The sequence below is a fragment of the Macaca fascicularis genome, chromosome 5 (assembly GCF_037993035.2).
Source record: "Macaca fascicularis isolate 582-1 chromosome 5, T2T-MFA8v1.1".
Lineage (NCBI taxonomy): Eukaryota > Metazoa > Chordata > Mammalia > Primates > Cercopithecidae > Macaca > Macaca fascicularis.
This window is the reverse complement of record NC_088379.1, coordinates 60,117,848-60,136,289: the sequence shown is the minus strand read 5'-3', so window position 1 is coordinate 60,136,289 and position 18,442 is coordinate 60,117,848. Positions and strand designations below refer to the sequence as shown.

Here is an 18,442-nt window from a genome sequence, read left to right as displayed (position 1 = left end):
TTTATTTATATTCTCTTTATATATGCATGATTAATTTTTAGCACTCTTAAAATTTTTCTATGAGTCTTTTTATAGAAGCTTTTGAAAACTGTATATTCCATTTTTTGTGAAGTACACGGTAACTATCAAAATTTATGATGTATTTTCCTTTATATAAACATTTATCAATCAAATATCAATTTATTAACCTTTATTGGTAATCTTGTTACATACCTGACCCTATGCAAGATCCTTATAAATATAGAAATTATAAAAATGAAGAGCTTTCAGTCTGAGTTAAGGTCTCTTTATAGCAAATATACTGTTTCCCACAGAACAAAGATTTTCTAATAAGGGGAGAGAAAGAAAGAGGAGGAGAAGTGAAGGGAGGGACTAGGAGAAAGGAAAAGGAGAAGAAAGAAGGTGGAGAGTGGAGGGCCTTGTGTTTTGTGTTGTCTTTTTTTCTTTCTATTTTCTTTCTTCTTTCCCCTTCCCTCTTCTCCTCATCTCTCCCCTTTCCTTCTCTCCCTCCCTTCGTCCTTTCAGTTTATTCCTCAGAAGTAAAATAACGCTATTTAAAAGAGGAGGAGAAGGACCCAGGCACCGTAGCAGGAATCTCAGCCAGCAGCCAACACCAACCACCTCCCACAGGAATGAGGCCAGTTTTGATTTTCACCCATTTCGGTTGCTTCTGACTACACCCACTTAATTGAGCATTACAGAAGAATCTCACATTAATATGTAGAATTATCAGAAATAATAAATTGTTGTTTTAAGCCACTAAGTTTAAGGTTGACTTCTTACACAGCAAAAGAGGATCAAATAGTACTTGCTAACAATTGAATGTGTTTGTAGGCTCTGGGAAAACATCGTACTGGAATTTCCTCAAATGAATGAATGTGTAGTGAAACTGGATAACAGTCATACATTTGAGACTCAACAAATTATACTGATTAACATAAACTGAAATGAAAATTCTCGGGCCTGCAAAATTTTGCAGCACTTCTATGTAACAGTACCCAGGAAGATATTTCCCCAGCCCCACTCTCCCCACTCTTTCACCACCCATACCTCACGCTTCACTGGAAGACAGTAAAACCTCCATTAACGTGAGTGCCAGAGAGCTGAATGATTCTTATCAACTGAGAGTCACACATAAAACACATTTGTTTTCAGCACTTAATAGAAAATCTTTTATTGACTAGTATTTCAATTTATTGATTAAAATACTTTAACAAACTGACCCAAAATTTTTACTAGCTCTAGCTCTGTTCAAATTGTTTTTATGATTGATAACTCATTAACTTTGTACTTAAAAGAAGGATTTGGGAAATGTCAGCTCAAAATATTTTATGTAAGGCAGGAATAATACGTCAATTTCAACGGATAGTGGTCCCCTGATGTCTCTAGATATTTTCTTTTAAAATAGCTAACAGGTAAGTTCTGTTTGGGGTCTTAGAAAACTTCTTTGTTGACTGAATGGCTCTGCTATTTATTTCATGACTTAAAGGGAAAAGAGTTGATAAAATTTCTTAGCACATATACACATAAAAACCCATGGTGACAATGTAAGCTTCTTGAAAAAGGCTGTCAAATTATTTTAATATTCAAGAACCTCTGACAATTGTTTTTACCCCTAGTATTCATTCAGATTTATAATTTTGTATAAGCTTACTGCTTTTAACTGAATAACTTATTTGAAAATATCTTTTAACCATTTGTGTACACCTTGCCCTCCATACTGTGCTTCTCATCTTTGAAATCAAAGGGAATAAGGCAAATGACAGTAATAGTAATTAACAGTTACAGTCATCATAGTAGTAATAGTAGAGTATTATACATATCCCATTGCTTTACACAAATATTTTCGATTTCTCTTTAAAAAGAAATAGTTAAATTACTAAGTTACACAAAAATGAGAAACTTCATAATGCTTGGCACATAATAGATGCTTAATCAATATTTTTAAATAAATGAAAACAAGCAAAAAGCTATTTTATATCAAATGCTGACTAATAGCCTTATGAAATTGTAATGACTCAAGAAATGTTTTAATACTTCCTCATGAACCTTGCTGACAATGTATTGTCTGTGACAAACCACATTTGTTGATTAAGACAATGACTTGATGATACTGTGCCCCATGCCTACCTCCTTCCCGGTATCAACCAATTCGAACAGCATCATTACTTCAGAAGACGTTTCATATAGTTTCCTCAAAAGGATTAGTGACTTTTAAAAAATCTTGCTAATGAAACAGGAAAAAAAAAAAAAAAAAAAAACTAAATAGCGTTAAGTATGGAAAGAAAAAAGTGTCCAGTGAAGCTAGTAAATATTCTCAGCAATGTGTTTAGGGGGTTGAACAGAAAATGAAAGATACTATGAATAGTGTTAAAAACCTTTATCTCTTGCTCTGGAAATTGTTTTGATCTTATGTTTGAATGAAAATGTATCTCATTTGAGAATTCACAATATCTCAATATCAATAATGAGGAAAGGCTATAAAGTCATCTCACAGGAGGAACTAGAAAGAAGCCTGCTCTCCTCATTCTGTGTCCTGCTGAGCTTATCTCTGCAATTGACTCCACATCTCAACTCTCAGAAGAACCCGAACTCTCAGCTTATCTGCTTCCTTTAAGCTTGCTTAAGACTAGAAACGTCTGTGTTGGGACAGGGAGAAAAATCATTTTAGTTTATTATATTGTACTGCTAAACTCCAATTTATAAGAAAAAAAATGAGGTGGAGAAAAATAAGGGACACATTAAAAAACAAGACCGAGGCGGGCGGATCACGAGGTCAGGATATCGAGACCATCCCGGCTAACGCGGTGAAACCCCGTCTCTACTAAAAATACAAAAAAAAATTAGCCGGGCGTGGTGGCGGGCGCCTGTAGTCCCAGCTGCTCTCTGGAGGCTGAGGCAGAAGAATGGCGTGAACACGGGAGGCTGAGTGTGCAGTCAGCGAGACTCCGTCGCAAAAAAACAAAAAAACAAACAAAAAAAAACAAAACAAAATAAACAAAAAACCAAAAACAAACAAACAAACAAAAAAAACAGAAAAAAACCCAGGACCTAACAACTTAAGTCGGCATAGTCAGAAACTGTTAAACAAGAAAAATTGACTTAAAAACTTAAGTCAGAAGAAATATTTACTACATTCATTTTTTTGGCTAGAAAGCAATTTTGCATATTTAATATTTTGAGAATTCCTTCAAATATTCCTTCAAGTGATGGGGCTTGTGCTTTGTGTTGTCTTTTTTCTTTTTTTCTATTTTATTTCTTCTTTCTCCTTCCCTCCTCTCCTTTTCTCTCCCTTTTCCTTCTCTCCTTCTTTACTTTCTGCTTATTTCTCAGAGGTAAAACAGTGCTACTTAAAAGAGGAGGAGAAAGATGCAGGTACCGTAGCAGAAATCTTAGCCAGCAGCCAACACCAACCGCTTCCCATGTGAATGAGGCCATTTTTAATTCTCAGTCATTTCAGTTGTTTCTGATTGCACCCACTTAAGTGAGCTTAGCAGAAGAACCTCACGATAACATGCAGAATTATCAGAAATAATAAATAATTGTCCATAAAATTCAGTTAGGAAAAGAAAAGAATATGGGAAGTTTAAATAACATCCTAAGAGTTATACATAGTTGTAGCAGGAAGACTGCTTATAGCTGGGACCACTTGTATCTGCCTTGTTCTTTATTGCCAGTCTTCCAAATGACGCTTTCATGCCACACGTTCTATTGGTCATGTGGAGTTTGTAGCTAATTAGAACAAAAAGGAGAAACCTTCCTTCATGGGGTTTATATTTGTTGATTTACTTATTAACACTGCTTAGGACCTACTTTATCCTGCATTACCCTACATGCAATAGGATACATGAGACATTCAGAGAAACCTAGGACATGCCTCTGCCTTTAAAATGTCTAATTCAATTGAACAAGCAAATCTTATAAATGCGACAGTGATCCAGACAATAATATACAATCCAATATGTGATGTATAGGTATACTTTTGTATCTCTGTGGGGCTTAGTTTATGTCCAATATTTCCCACCAAGCTTTTTAATCAGGACCTGAGAATTCAGAAACAAAGATTCGATTGCAGCTTCTTTTTGTTGTTGTTGTTGGTTTTTTGTTTTGTTTTGTTTTGTTTTGTTTGAGATGGAGTCTCACTCTGTCATCAGTGCTGGAGTGCAATGGCGCGATCTCAGCTCACTGCAACCTCCGCCTCCCAGATTCAAGCGATTCTCCTGCCTCAGCCTCCAGGGTAGCCAGGATTACAGACGCATGCCACCACGCGCAGCTAATGTTTTGTATTTTTAGTAGAGACGGGGCTTCCCTGTGTTAGCCAGGATGGTCTCGATCTCCTGACCTCGTGATCTGCCCGCCTTGGCCTCCCAAAGTGCTGGGATTACAGGTGTGAGCCACCGCACCCGGCGTGATTGCAGCTTCTAGTAGTTCAAAACATCCTTAGGGTTATAAACAAGGCAGAGGTTGAGTAACTATTGTTCCTACCATAGAATGTCATGTAGCCATTAAAAAGAATGGGGCAAAACTACATCGAAGTAGCATAAAAGGATGCTGAACCCATATTTTGTTTATTTATTTATATATTTATTTATTTATTTTGAGACAGAGTTTCACTCTTGTTGCCCAGGCTGGAGTGCGGTGGCACGATTGAACTGATATTTTGAAAGATAAAAGTAAGTTGTATAATAATCTATATAGAGGGATCCCATTTATATAGAAAAGACCTTCGTATACCTCTGTGAATGGTATACATGTATCTTTATGTACTCAACGTGTTTCTCTCTGTATATGTATAAATGTGTGCATATAAATCTACATAGAATAGAGAACTAATCCCAAATTCTTACCAATGGTTACCGCTGAAGAGCAGTAATGTGGAGTAATGATGATGAGGAACTTGAATGTTTTATTTCAAATATATCTGTAGTGTATGAATTGTTTACCACAAAAGATATCTATTTTTCTATTAGATTGAAAGGAAAGGAAAAAGTTAATATGATGGGTCTTGCTTTTTAAAGTGTACTGAGGTGGCAGAAACAAGTAGCTTATTTTATAATACAAAGGAGGATGCATTTTGTTTATAGATTCTGGATGAAGTTACAAAAGATAATGCATTTGGAAGACAGAAAGAAGCCCATAAGCTAAAATCAAAAGTACATCTTTTATGGTAGTTGGCTCTTGTTTTACTCACATACTCCAAACTAATCCAAATATTTATCAACAACCAGGAAAAGAATATCTACTTCCCATAGCTACTAGAAAGGAAAGATAACTCTGTCTTTCAAGGGCCACAAGTTTGTGCTTTTGGGTATTCCTAAAGTCCATTAAGCCTGTACACTGCATTATAGGAAAGTCAGGACATATTGTTACCTAATCATACAAAGAAAATGCATGTGGTATTTCAGCGTAGTTCTTACCTTCCTAAGTAGAGTTCTTACATATGTGTAAGGGAGATAGGTACTGAGAAAGGGAGAGTGGGAATGTGAAGTGATGCGTAACAGGCAACTTAGTAGGAATTTTAACCTGTCTGGTCTTTCTCTGGGTTGGGCACAGGTTGACAGGCTTATGTGTGGATCACCACATACCCTCACCTCTCCCTTCCCTACCTCTTCCTCCTTTCTAGTTTTGAGGGATAGGATATAAATGACATCTTCAAAGCATGAGAAGCCACTTATCTTCAGACTTGTAGGCAGCAGCTCACCCTCATGTGCAAGTCTTCTGGCTCTGGAAACAACTCTAGCTCAGCCTTCTCCATCATGAGCCTCAGACTCAATGCCACCCCTTCCTGTAACAGTACCAGACCATTTCGTGCCCTGCAGGTGTTGCTGCTTCTGTCGCTGCTGCTGACTGCTCTGCCTTCCTGCACCAATGGGCAAAGTAAGAGAAACTTAGGGAAAAGCAAAGGGAGAGACCTGCTGCTTGCAACTGTTGCTGCTTCTGCTATACCTGTGTCTAAGAGAAAGACTAGCTGGTGCCCTGCGTCTGGAGAGTGCCATTATACTAACAACTCCAATTGGAGGAGGCACACAGAGGGGGCACTTCACATGTGCTGAGCATTCTGCTGGGCACTTTACTAAAGCTTTACAGATCATATTCACAATGGCCTTATGAGAGGGGTACAATTACTGTCAATTTACAAATAAGGAACTAAGCGAAGTATTCATGACCACTAATCGCATTTTCTACTCCAGCTCGATGTGTAGACAGTGTCTTGTACATTGAACTGCACTGCGTGTGTGTGAAGGCAGCCTCTGGAATTCATCCCAGCAATGTCATCTCAAACATCCACATTTATTTGCTGTTAATTATCATGGGCATGTCTAGTCTAACGGTAGAGTAGAGCAAGAAAAATCAATAAAAATGTATTTTGAAGGAGATTCTCAAATAAAGAGGACAAAACACCGTGCAATGGTTAGCCAGGAATTAGGGCTAACCTAGGATGGATCCACCAACATTCATTATTTGGAAGTGGTCAGGTCAGGAGTCCATTGCAACGAAGTCTAAGCGCTGTAAGTCCCTGCTTCTGTGTCATTGCTTCGTGAGGAAAGCCCTCCACCTTCACCTCCATCCCCATCTGTATTCTTTTCTGTTTCTCAACAGATAATTCTGTTGTCTCTTGCAGAGTCATGCTGAAAGATGAGAGGAAAATGTGCCTGGACCCAGAAGCTCCCAGAATCAAGAAGATAGTCCAGAAAATGTTGGAAGGTGATGGGTCAGCTGCTTAATCTGTTCACTTTCTGCCAAACCTGTTTACTTCCCAGGAAGGGCAAGATTTTAAAGACTTTCTAGAATTCCTATTTTATCCAAGATACCTACTCTTACTGTGATAAAATTCAGGTATTTTTCCATTCTGTCTCAAAAATCATATTTTATTCTGAGAAGGCTGGTTAAAAGATGACAGAAAGATGAAAATAAGCAAGCCTAGTTTCAACATAGTATATGGTTTACTCCCTAATTCCTGGCTAACCATTGCACAGTGCTTTACTCTCTTTATTTGAGAATCTCCTTCCAAACACATTTTTGTTGATTTTTCTTGCTCTATTTTACTGTTAGGCTAGACATGCCCATGATAATTAACAGACTTTATAAAGGTCAATGATATAAGAACTCACACAGAGCCCAGTGTAGAATATTTGCTCAATAAATTTTTGTTAAACTATTTAGGAATGTAATAGAGTTTTCCAATGTGCTAGGATGTCTTGTTTACAACATCCTCTGAAAATTTTTTCTAATGTTTAGTTTAGCCTTCCAGTGCTGAAAATAATAAAATTGTTGAATGTAAGTTTTGTAAGTTCTGATTATTTACTTTAAAGTGAATATATTTGCCACGAGTAGAGTAAAAATATATAGTGAAAACATATCCAGATATTCTATAAAGAAAACTATGGTATTTTCTGGAACAACAAAAAAAAGAAAGTTGAAAGAAATTTAAAACCTTGCCCCAATATTAGATTACTTAGCAGGTGACAGAGTGGGGATTTGAAACTGTGCTCTCAATACTGCACCATGCCACTTTTCTCAACTCTTCTTCCTCGAATGAGGAGATTACATTACATATAACATGGTATTATTGGCATACAAAATAGGACTTAATAAATAGATAGCATATTGTATATACTATAATGATTATAGGAGAAGAAATAAGTTTACCTACTCCAACTTGTACATGGACTTTGGGGAAGTACTCATGTACTAAGCATGTAGTTTACAACTTTTGTGCTATTAAGGAATGCTTTCTTTATCTCCTCACCATCATAGGTTCAATACCTTAAAGTGTTTTGTCTATAAAATAAATGTATATATTAAATAACAGTTAACCAAAACTATACATAAACACGTAATAAAGCAGTAAATGCAAATTGCAATTCTTCTCTTTAGCTTTTTTCCTAATTATTCAAAGCAGCTCAAGCAGCTCACTCATATCTCTTGTGTTTTACCACTGAAACTTGTCAAGGCCAGCTACTGAGACATAGCACAGTGTTGGCACTACATTTATTCTTCATGAGATGCAAGTGTCTCTTACTTTTGTGTGCAGTTATTGAGTTATTCTATCTAGTTGCAGAGAAAGGGTAGTTTAATTGCCACTCGTTGCTGCCTGAATTCCTGTATGCTGCCAATGTTGAAATCTGGGGATAAGGTTGTACAGACCTTCTATGTTGACCATTGAAATGTAAAACCATCCCTTCTATTTATTCTCTGCACTGTTAATTTTCAGTTCCATGGAAATGTAGGAATTACAATGTGTTCTGCAACAGCCGTTGAGTTGTATACCAGATGTTTAGAAATACAGTCAAATGTTGCTTAACGATAGAGATACGCTCTGGGATATGCATCACGAGGCAATTGTTTTCATTGTGTAAACATCATAGAGTGTACTTACACAAACCTGGTATAGCCTACTACACACCTAGGCCATATGTTATGCCCTATTGCTCCTAAGCCACAAACCTGTACAGTATGTTACTGTACTGAATAGTGTAGGCAAATGTAATCCAATGATAAGTATGTGTGTGCCTAAACATATTTAAACATAGAAAAGGTATGGTAGAAGTATGGTCAAATAGAAAATGGTAAACCTGTAGAGAGCACTTGCCATGAATGGAGCTTGTAGGACTGGAAGTTGCTCTGGGTGAGTCAGTGAGTGAGTGATGAGTAAATGTGAAGTCCCAGGACATTACTGTCCAATCCCGCAGGCTGTATAAACACTATACACTTAGGCTACATTAAGTTTCTAAAAAATATTTCTTATTCAAAGATAAATTAACCTTAGCTTACTGTAACATTTTTATTTTATAAATGTGTTAATTATCTTAATTTTTTGACTCTTTTATAGTAATACTTCACATAGAACACAAACACATTGTACAGCTATAATTATGTTTTTACTTTTCTATCCTCATTCTATAAACTTTTTAATTTTTAATTTTTTTCACCTTTTAAACTTTTCTGTTGAAAACTAAGACTCAGACATACAAATTTGCCTATATAAGATCAGAATCATCAATCATTGTCCTCCACATTCATTTCTTGTATCATGGGCAATAAGACACATGGAGTGGTCATCTTCTAAAATAACAATGTCTTTTTCTGGAATATTTTCTGAAGGGCCTTCCAGAGGCTGATTCATAGTTAACTCTTCTTCCATTAGTAGTAGAAGGAGTTCACTCTAAAATAATGATTAAAGAGTACAATATAGTAAATACACAAACCAGATACAGCATTGTTTATTATAATTATTAATTTTTATGTACTGTACATAATTGTATGTGATATACTTTTATGAAACTAGAAGCACAGTAGGTTTGTTTACACCAGCATTACCACAAACACATGAATAATACATTGGCTTGCTATGATTTTACAACAGCAATGGTGTCAAAAGGCAATAGGAAATTTTTAGCTCCACTATAGTCTTATGGGATCATCATCATATACACAGTTTATTACTGCCCAAAACATTGTTATGTGGTGCATGACTGTACATAAGCCACAGAGAATTGCTATTGAAGAGATCACTATCTGGTGGGAGAGGCAGACTAGTGGACAAATAATAGCGACCATATGTGACACGTGTCAATATAGATGTATGCTCCAATTATATGCTCTAATTGCTCCAATTGAGTAGACATATGAACATGTCAAAACCTCATGATCATCATTTTCAATACATTATCTTCACTACTGTAGCTGCTTTGCATTGAGTCCCTACCAGTACATTGAAATAGTGATAAACGTTATGATATCTAATGTCACAGTGTTTTCCATTTAAGAAACAAAACAATTTTAAACACTTATAAATACACAGATACACACACACACACACACACACACATATATCTACAATATATGTGTGTGTATGTTTGTGTATTCTGTGAGAAATAGGAAAAACAGAGTTCTGCAAGATAGAACAATAAGGGAACACGATTACATATAGCTGTCAGGGAAGGTCCACCTAAGGAAGTGATATTTAAGCTGACACCAGAAATATGAATAGGTCCTAGCCAGCTGAATAGGCAGGTGTTGGGAGAGTAGGAGAAAGAATTGCATATTCCTACAAAAATGCAGGCTTTCTGAGCATTAGAATATCAGCTAGTTCCATCCAGTGGGTCCTGACACCCTTCACCACTGTTAGTCAGTGTGACAGTGAACCTTGGGCTTTGGGTTAAGGGTGTACCTTGCCCTGATCAAGAGCCAAAGTCATTCTTTTTTAGAGAAGGGAAGACAGTCGATATGGATCTCTTCCCCTTTCCCATGTGGGATTCTGTTGCATCCCCTCCACTGTCACCTCCCATCATTCTCACACTCAACTCCCAGATGCCCTGAATCCTCCCGCAGAGAGCATCACGGCTCCCCACCAACAGTGCAGCCCATCTCACTCTGTCACTGGCACAGACTGAAGACAGCAGGTACCGGAAGACGTGGCCTGGCAAACTGTCTTTGTCCTCTCTTCTGGACTATTATTCAGGATGGGAACAATGAAGAAACATCCAGAAGCTAAGTTTTTATAAAAATAATGCATTCAAATATTACTTCTGCAATTTTTCTAAGAGTTACGGAAAATAGACCTTGCGTCCTAGAGTATCCTGGGTGATTGTCGGTGGAGCCTGGTGAATCCCATCCAGAGACTAGGGAAGTCTTCCACATGCAGGTGAATTTCAGAAGAGTCAACGCCTAGAGACCAAATTAAACTTATTAATATCAGAAAACAATTGCAAACAACACACTCTTCAAACACACAGCCGCCAAACTCAGTAGTAATCAAGACTGAAGTCAGGAGCACATTAGCAGTTCTTGAGAAGGAAACAAGAACTGTCTGGGTCCTGAAGCCACCTGCTGTGTAAGTTGCATGCTGACTACAGAGAGCTCTACTATGATACGATACAGAAAACATGTCTCTTCTAAGATGCAAGTAGTGCTTCTAACTCCACAAATGTAAGTATATATAAACTGGAATTGAAGGTAAGCATCTTTGTACCAGCTCCCAGTCAAGGCAGCTGCCCCCAGCCTTTTGTTTTGTAATCTTGGCTGGCCAGAGTCCGAGTCTTCACAGCAGTATCTTAGCTCCTGCACTACAGTTCCTCGCTGTCCACCCCCGGCTTCCGGACTGGAAGAACAGGGACGGAGGATAAAAGAAGACTGGTGAGGCCAGGAGTCACTGCCTGCAGAACCCCAGCCCGACTTTCCCTGCGCACTGGGATCCTGCTGGAACCTCTGCTACAACATGAGCTCCGCAGCCAGGGCCCGCGCCATCTACCCGGAGATGCTGTTCCTGGCGTTGCTGCTCCTGCCAGTTGTGGTCGCCTTCGCCAGCGGTGAGAGCAGAAACCAGACTGGAAGGGCCAGCAGCGGTGAGGGGGGAATGCGGGAAGCTCTGGGGCTGGGGAGGAATCCTCTAGGATCATGATCGCAGCTACACTTACCGCGAGCGTGCTGAGTGTGCGGGTACAGTGGCAGGCACTGCACGGGCACCTCGCCACCTGATCAGCACAACTTCTGAGAGAGGTATGATTTATGGCTAAGGAAAAGAAGGCTGAAGGTAGTGGAAAAAGTGCCTAAAGTACCTCTGGCTACTCATGGAGTCACCATTCCGTCCCCTCCTCCTCTCTTACACCTTCCCTTTCCCCCTCAGCTGAAGCTGAAGACGACCGGGACCTGCAGTGCGTGTGTGTGAAGACCACCTCCCAGGTCCGTCCCAGGCACATCACCAGCCTGGAGGTGATCAAGGCCGGACCCCACTGCCCCACTGCCCAACTGATGTGAGTCCTCGCACTACGTCAGTCAGTGCCCCCACTCCGTGCCTCCTTTGCCCATTCCTCCCCCTTCTAATGCCATTTGCAAACCCAAGGACTGAAAGGCGCACCTCTTCTCTTTTCCCTGCCAGAGCCACGCTGCGGAATGGAAGGAAAATTTGCTTGGACCTGCAAGCCCCGCTGTACAAGAAAATAATTAAGAAACATTTGGAGCGTTAGCTACTAGCTGCCCGAGTGTGCGCTTTCAATCTAACTGTGAAAGAATCTTCTGATGTTTGTATTATCCTTCTTATATTAAGAAAATAAATCAAGTTGTGGTATAGTAAATCTATTTCTTAACAATACTGCAAAAATAATGCTGACACATCACAATTTCATATTTTAAACTTCCCAGAATTTTAAGCAAAAAGCATTATGAAGGAAAACTTGGCTTAATAAAGACTGATTTTGTTCAGTGTTATATGTTAGCTGATACATATTTGTTCATTTATATGATTGCAGTACTTTATAGCTACATATTTACCTTGAATGTTAAAATTAGCTTGCCAATAAATATTAGTAGCTCTTAAGCATTACTCGACAGCTTGTTTTTTTTTTTTTGTTTTTTTTTTAAATGAAGTAAATAAGCAACACTCTGCTTTTATCCCCACAAATTCCTTAACATTGGAGATATTAAGATTCTGGAAACTAGGAGAAGTGTGAGGTAATATTTTCATTCATCCTTTGGGAAGACATTGCTCTATACTGGGGAGAAATGAAGGAGTTGTAACGTGGGCATATTAGTTTCCTGTTGCTTCTGTAACAAATTACCACAAACTCAGTGGCTTAACCAATACAAATTTATTGTCTTGTAATTCTGGAGGTCTCAAGTCCAAAGTAAGTCTTAAAGGTTAAACTCAAGCTGTCCCCAGAGCTGTATTCCTTCTGAAGGCTCTAGAAGAGAATCTACTTCCTCTCCTTTTTCACCTGCATTTCTTGCCTCATAACCCTTTCCCCAGTCTTCAACCTGCCTCACTCCAGCCTCTACTTCTCCTTTGTCTCCGCTGACTCTTCTACCTTTTATATCCCTCTTAACTATCATAGGAGGCTTGTGAATACATTGGGTTCACTTGGATAATTCAGAAACGCTTTCCAACTCAAGTTCTCTAATACATCTATATATCTATATATCTCTATCTATCTATCTATCTATCTATCTATCTATCTATCTATCTATAGATACATATATATTTGCCATGTTAAGCAACATATTTATAGTGTTCAGAGAGTAGAACACAAGGATCTCAGGGGTGGGGGGCATTATTCAGCCTACCACCAAGGACCAGAAGGCAGAACCTACTTGAGGCAGGAGAAAGCTACAAACCCTTGTTCATGAGCTAGTGCAATTTTGACCTAATGTGACAAGGTGTACAGATAGGATTAAGATCTATGATAAAATACAGATGGTACAATTCAACCTCTGTGGTGGGCTGGAAAGGAGGGAGATACCTAGGATGACAAACTAAAATAAACAAAATTAATAGATACTTACGAATCTCATCTAAAATTTCCACATCCACATTGCAAACTAGTATTATTCCCGTTATAGAGATGAGGTGACAGTCTTGGGAAGGACACAGCTTGTCAGAGGCTGAGCAGATCATTCTGACTCCTGACTCCCTGCTCGCTTTCACGTTGTGCTGTCTTTCACACAGGAAAGTGGCATGTTAGCAAAATCCATGAACTAGCTGTTAAAGGTGGAGTACAAATTTGTTGGGGGGATGGGTGGGGCGGGCAATGGGAAGACTGGAACTGCCTCAAGATAAATAACAAGTAGAAAGACACAAGATCATTTTAAGTCATTTGCATGTTTGAACAACAGTTCATAGCTCTGCAGGGTTGGAGTATCTATGGGGAGAGTGAATGAAAAAAGGTCTCCCAACCAGTTTTTGCCCACTTAGTGTTTTTTATCTTCAGTACAACTTATGCACTACCACCCAAATAATATTTCCAAAACCCAAATATTTCATTTCCCTGAATAAAATATTCAAGGTCCAAAGTCCTTAGCCTGGCATCCCAGGCTGTGCCACACTCACTTTTCCTCTGTGCCTTAGTTTTCATATATGTGAAATGCGGACATTATGAATGTCTAACTTTATGGATTGATTATCTTAAGAACTAGATAGAGGATATACGCAAAACATTTGGCACAGTTCCTTATACACAGTCTGAACTTAAAAATGAAGGACTATTAATTCTATTATAGTATTACATTACTGGTATCAATATTTCTCTTAATGCACCATTCCAGTTACTTTGGAGTGTTGAGTAAGAATTTTTTTTTTTTTGTAAGACAGTCTCACTCTGTCACCCAGCAACTCTGCCACCCAGGTTCAAGTGATTCTCATGCCTCAGCCTCCTGAATAGCTGGGATTACAGGCAAGTGCCACCACTCCCAGCTAATTTTTGTGATTTTGGTAGAGACTGGTCTCATCTTGTTGGCCAGCCTGGTCTCAAACACCTTGCCTCAAGTGATCCACCCGCCTCAGCCTCCCAAAGTGCTAGTGCTAAGCATGAGCCACTGCACCTGGCCTGAGTAAGCAATTTAACAGAGGGTTTTTTTGTTATTGTTGTTGTTTTGGAAATAAGTTTTCTTTTTTCTTTCTTTCTTCTTTTTTTTTTTTTGGTAAGAAATTCTGGCTAGGGCAATCAGGCAAGAGAAAGAAATAAAGGGTATTCAGTTAGGAAAAGAAGAAGTCATATTGTCACTGTTTGCAGATGACATGATTGTACATTTAGAAAACCCCATCGTCTAAGCCCAAAATCTCCTTAAGTTGATAAGCAACTTCAGCAAAGTCTCAGGATACAAAATCAATGTGCAAACATCACAAGCATTCTTATACATCAGTAACAGACAAACAGAGAGCCAAATCATTAATGAACTCCCATTCAAAATTGCTTCAAAGAGAATAAAATACCTTGGAATGCAACTTACAAGGGATGTAAAGGACCTCTTCAAGGAGAACTATAAACCACTGCTCAGTGAAATAAAAGAGGACACAAACAAATGGAAGAACATACCATGCTCATGGATAGGAAGAATCAATATTGTGAAAATGGCCATACTACCCAAGGTAATTTATAGATTCAATGCCATCCCCATTAAGCTACCAATGACTTTCTTCACAGAATTAGAAAAAACTGCTTTAAAGTTCATATGGAACCAAAAAAGACCCCACATTGCCAAGACAATCCTAAACCAAAAGAACAAAGCTGGAGGCATCATGCTACTTGACTTCAAACTATACTACAAGGCTACAGTAACCAAAACAGCATGGTACTGGTACCAAAACAGAGATATAGACCAATGGAACAGAACAGAGTCCTCAGAAATAATACCACACATCTAGAGCCATCTGATCTTTGACAAACCTGACAAAAACAAGACATGGGGAAATGATTCCCTATTTAATAAATGGTGCTGGGAAAATTGGCTGGCCGTAAGTAGAAAGCTGAAACTGGATCCTTTCCTTACTCCTTATATGAAAAATAATTCAAGATGGGTTAGAGACTTAAATGTTAGACCTAAAACCATAAACACCCTAGAAGAAAACCTAGGCAATACCATTCAGGACAAAGGCATGGGCAAGGACTTCATGTCAAAAACACCAAAAGCAATGGCAACAAAAGCCAAAATTGACAAATGGGATCTAATTAAACTAAAGAGCTTCTGCACAGCAAAAGAAACTACCATCAGAGTGAACAGGCAACCTACAGAATGGGAGAAAATTTTTGCAATCTACTCATCTGACAAACGGCTAATATCCAGAACCTATAAAGAACTCAATCAAATTTACAAGAAAAAAATAAACAACCCCATCAAAAAGTGGGCAAAGGATATGAACAGACACTTCTCAAAAGAAGACATTCATACAGCCAACAAACACATGAAAACATTCTCATCATCACTCGACATCAGAGAAATGCAAATCAAAACCACAATGAAATACCATCTCACACCAGTTAGAATGGCAATCATTAAAAAATCTGGAAACAACAGGTGCTGGAGAGGATGTGGAGAAACAGGAACACTTTTACACTGTTGGTGGGACTGTAAACTAGTTCAACCAATGTGGAAAACAGTGTGTCAATTCCTCAAGGATCTAGAACTAGAAATACCATTTGACCCAGCCATCCCATTACTGGGCATACACCCAAAGGATTATAAGTCATGATGCTATAAAGACACATGCACACGTATGTTTATTGTGGCACTATTCAGAATAGCAAAGACTTGGAATCAACCCAGTTGTCCATCAGTGACAGACTGGATTAAGAAAATGTGGCACATATACACCATGGAATACTATGCAGCCATAAAAAAGGATGAGTTCGTGTCCTTTGTAGGGACATGGATGCAGCTGGAAACCATCATTCTCAGCAAACTATCACAGGAACAGAAAACCAAATACTGCATGTTCTCACTCATAGGTGGGAATTGAACAATGAGATCACTTGGACACAGGAAGGGGAACATCACACACCGGGTCCTATTGTGGGGGGAAGGTAGGGGAGAGGGATAGCATTAGGAGATATACCTAATATAAATGACGAGTTAATGAGTGCAGCACACCAACATGGCACATGTATACATATGTAACAAACCTACACGTTGTGCACATGTACCCTAGAACTTAAAGTATATATAATAAAAGAGAAATATGCCCAAAACATAGTAAGTGACAAAAGACTATATATTGTGATTCTACTTTTTAAAATGTGTATATACATAAAAAGTATAAAAAACAACAAACCAGAATGTTTTGAGTGGCAAAATTAAAGATTTTTCTTTAAAAAAAAAAGGAGCAAAATATTGCAATAGCAATGAAATTGTTCAAAACAAATGAACTTTGAAGGAGAAAATAGTGGAAATGAGATGTGTGTGGCGTGATTTTGTTTTTGCTGATTTCCCTTTTGTTGCCTGTCTCAGACAGCATACTTAGCTTTATTTAACAGTTTGTTGACGTGACTTTTAAAGGGTCAAAAGAGCAAAACGAATTTTGCAAAGTCAAACGATGCTGGAATGTTGGTGCCTCATTTATCCTTGCTTCAGAATGACTTTGGTCTAACTGTCCTGAGAACACTTTTGAGTCATATGTTAATCTGTTTTGCATTGCTGTAATGGAATACCTGAGGTAATTTATTAAAATAAAAAAAAAAGGAGAAGCAGCAGCTTATTTGGCTCACAGTTCTGTAGGCTGTACAAGCATGGCAACAACACTGCTCAGCTTCTGGTGAGGCCTCAGGAAGCTTTTACTCATGGTGGAAGGCAAAGGGGGAGCAGGCATTTGTGATGGTTAATACTGAGTGTCAACTTGATTGGATTGAAGGATGCAAAGTGTTGATTCTGCACGTGTCTGTGAGGGTGTTGCCAAAGAAGATTTACATTCAAGTCAGTGGGCTGGGAAAGGCAGACCCACTCTGAATCTTGGTGGGCACAATCTAATCAGCTGCCAGTGCGACTAGAATATAAGCAGGCAAAAAAAAAAAAAAAAGAAAGAAACGTGAAAAGAGAAACTGGCCTAGTCTCCCAGCCTACATCTTCCTCCCATGCTGGATGCCTCCTGCCCTCAAATATTAGACCCCGAGTTCTTCAGTTTTGGGACTCCGACTGCCTCTCCTTGCTCCTCAGCTTGCAGACAGACAGCCTGTTGTGGGACTTTGTGATTGTGTGAGTTAATATTTAATAAACTCCCATAATTACATATATACTTTTTTTCCAGCCCAGCTGGAAAGTTAAATCTTCTGGACTATAACGTTCCTTTAATCTCAGTCTCCATCCCTGACCTGGGGTTGGAGTCTCGAGGAAAATCATGAAAAACAGCTTCTGTGTAAAATGCCACACCAAATCGAATGTTGTCTGGATTGTTGAATATATATGGAATACACACACACACACATACACACACACACACATCCATTTCATTAGTTCTATCCCTCTAGAGAACCCTGACTAATACAGTGTGTCACATAGTGAGAAAAAGGGAGAGAGAAGAAGGAGGTGCCAGATTCCTTTAAATAGCCAGTTTTGTGAACTAACAGAGTGAGAACTCATTCATTACCATGGGGAGGGCACCAAGTCATGCATAAGAAATCTGCTCCCATGACCCAAACACCTACCACTAGGCTCCACTTCCAACACTGGGGGACACGTTTCAACATCAGATCTGGAGGGGACACACGTCCAAACTATATTAAATTACTGCCTTTATCAAAATGGGCATGGGGAGAGAGGGTTTGCTCCTTGGAAAATCCCAAATGACACAGCAACTCCCTGTTATTGTTTCAACATTCGTGGAGTAATAAAGATTCAGTGCATTTAAACTCCCCTCTAGATGGAGGTAGTCAGCATAAAATGTCCACAAATTAGGGACTTACCACATAGTCGTGGCATCTATCAATGAAACAAAACCATCAAAGGACATTTGGACCTTGCAAGTTGTTTTACATTTTTGTTATTATTGCTTTTTTTTCCTTCTAAGAACTTTGTGGTAAAATAATTTCCTCTGTAATGCATAGGATATTGAAGAGTTGTTTTTAAATACATATTCATATTTTTCTCATTGTAAAAGACAATGCATGTTCACTCTAAGTAACAACAAACAGAGGCAAAAGAATAGAAACTAATTTTTAAAACTTGTAATTTTGCCACT

The 18,442-nt window shown here is 38.6% G+C and overlaps 1 protein-coding gene across 2 annotated transcripts; it reads left to right on the top strand.

Moving 5' to 3' along the window:
- The first annotated feature begins 11,154 nt into the window (after positions 1-11,154).
- Positions 11,155-12,323, top strand: PF4V1 (platelet factor 4 variant 1). 2 transcript variants are annotated; one of them, XM_065545099.2, is made up of 3 exons: positions 11,155-11,312; positions 11,630-11,756; positions 11,882-12,323. In XM_065545099.2, the coding sequence occupies exons 1-3, from the start codon at positions 11,222-11,224 to the stop codon at positions 11,967-11,969; spliced, it is 306 nt and encodes a 101-aa protein (XP_065401171.1). In that variant the 5' UTR covers positions 11,155-11,221; the 3' UTR covers positions 11,970-12,323. The 2 variants fall into 2 exon arrangements, with proteins under 2 accessions (XP_065401171.1, XP_065401170.1); XM_065545098.1 differs by having other exon boundaries at positions 11,155-11,348.
- The last annotated feature ends 6,119 nt before the right edge of the window (positions 12,324-18,442 follow it).

Excerpts from the sequence above, each read along its gene's own strand:
- PF4V1 (XM_065545098.1), top strand. The coding sequence starts at position 11,222 with ATGAGCTCCGCAGCCAGGGCCCGCGCCATCTACCCGGAGATGCTGTTC. Across the intron at positions 11,349-11,629 it reads GACTGGAAGGGCCAGCAGCG|CTGAAGCTGAAGACGACCGG; the intron begins GTGAGGGGGGAA and ends TTTCCCCCTCAG. Across the intron at positions 11,757-11,881 it reads TGCCCCACTGCCCAACTGAT|AGCCACGCTGCGGAATGGAA; the intron begins GTGAGTCCTCGC and ends TTTCCCTGCCAG.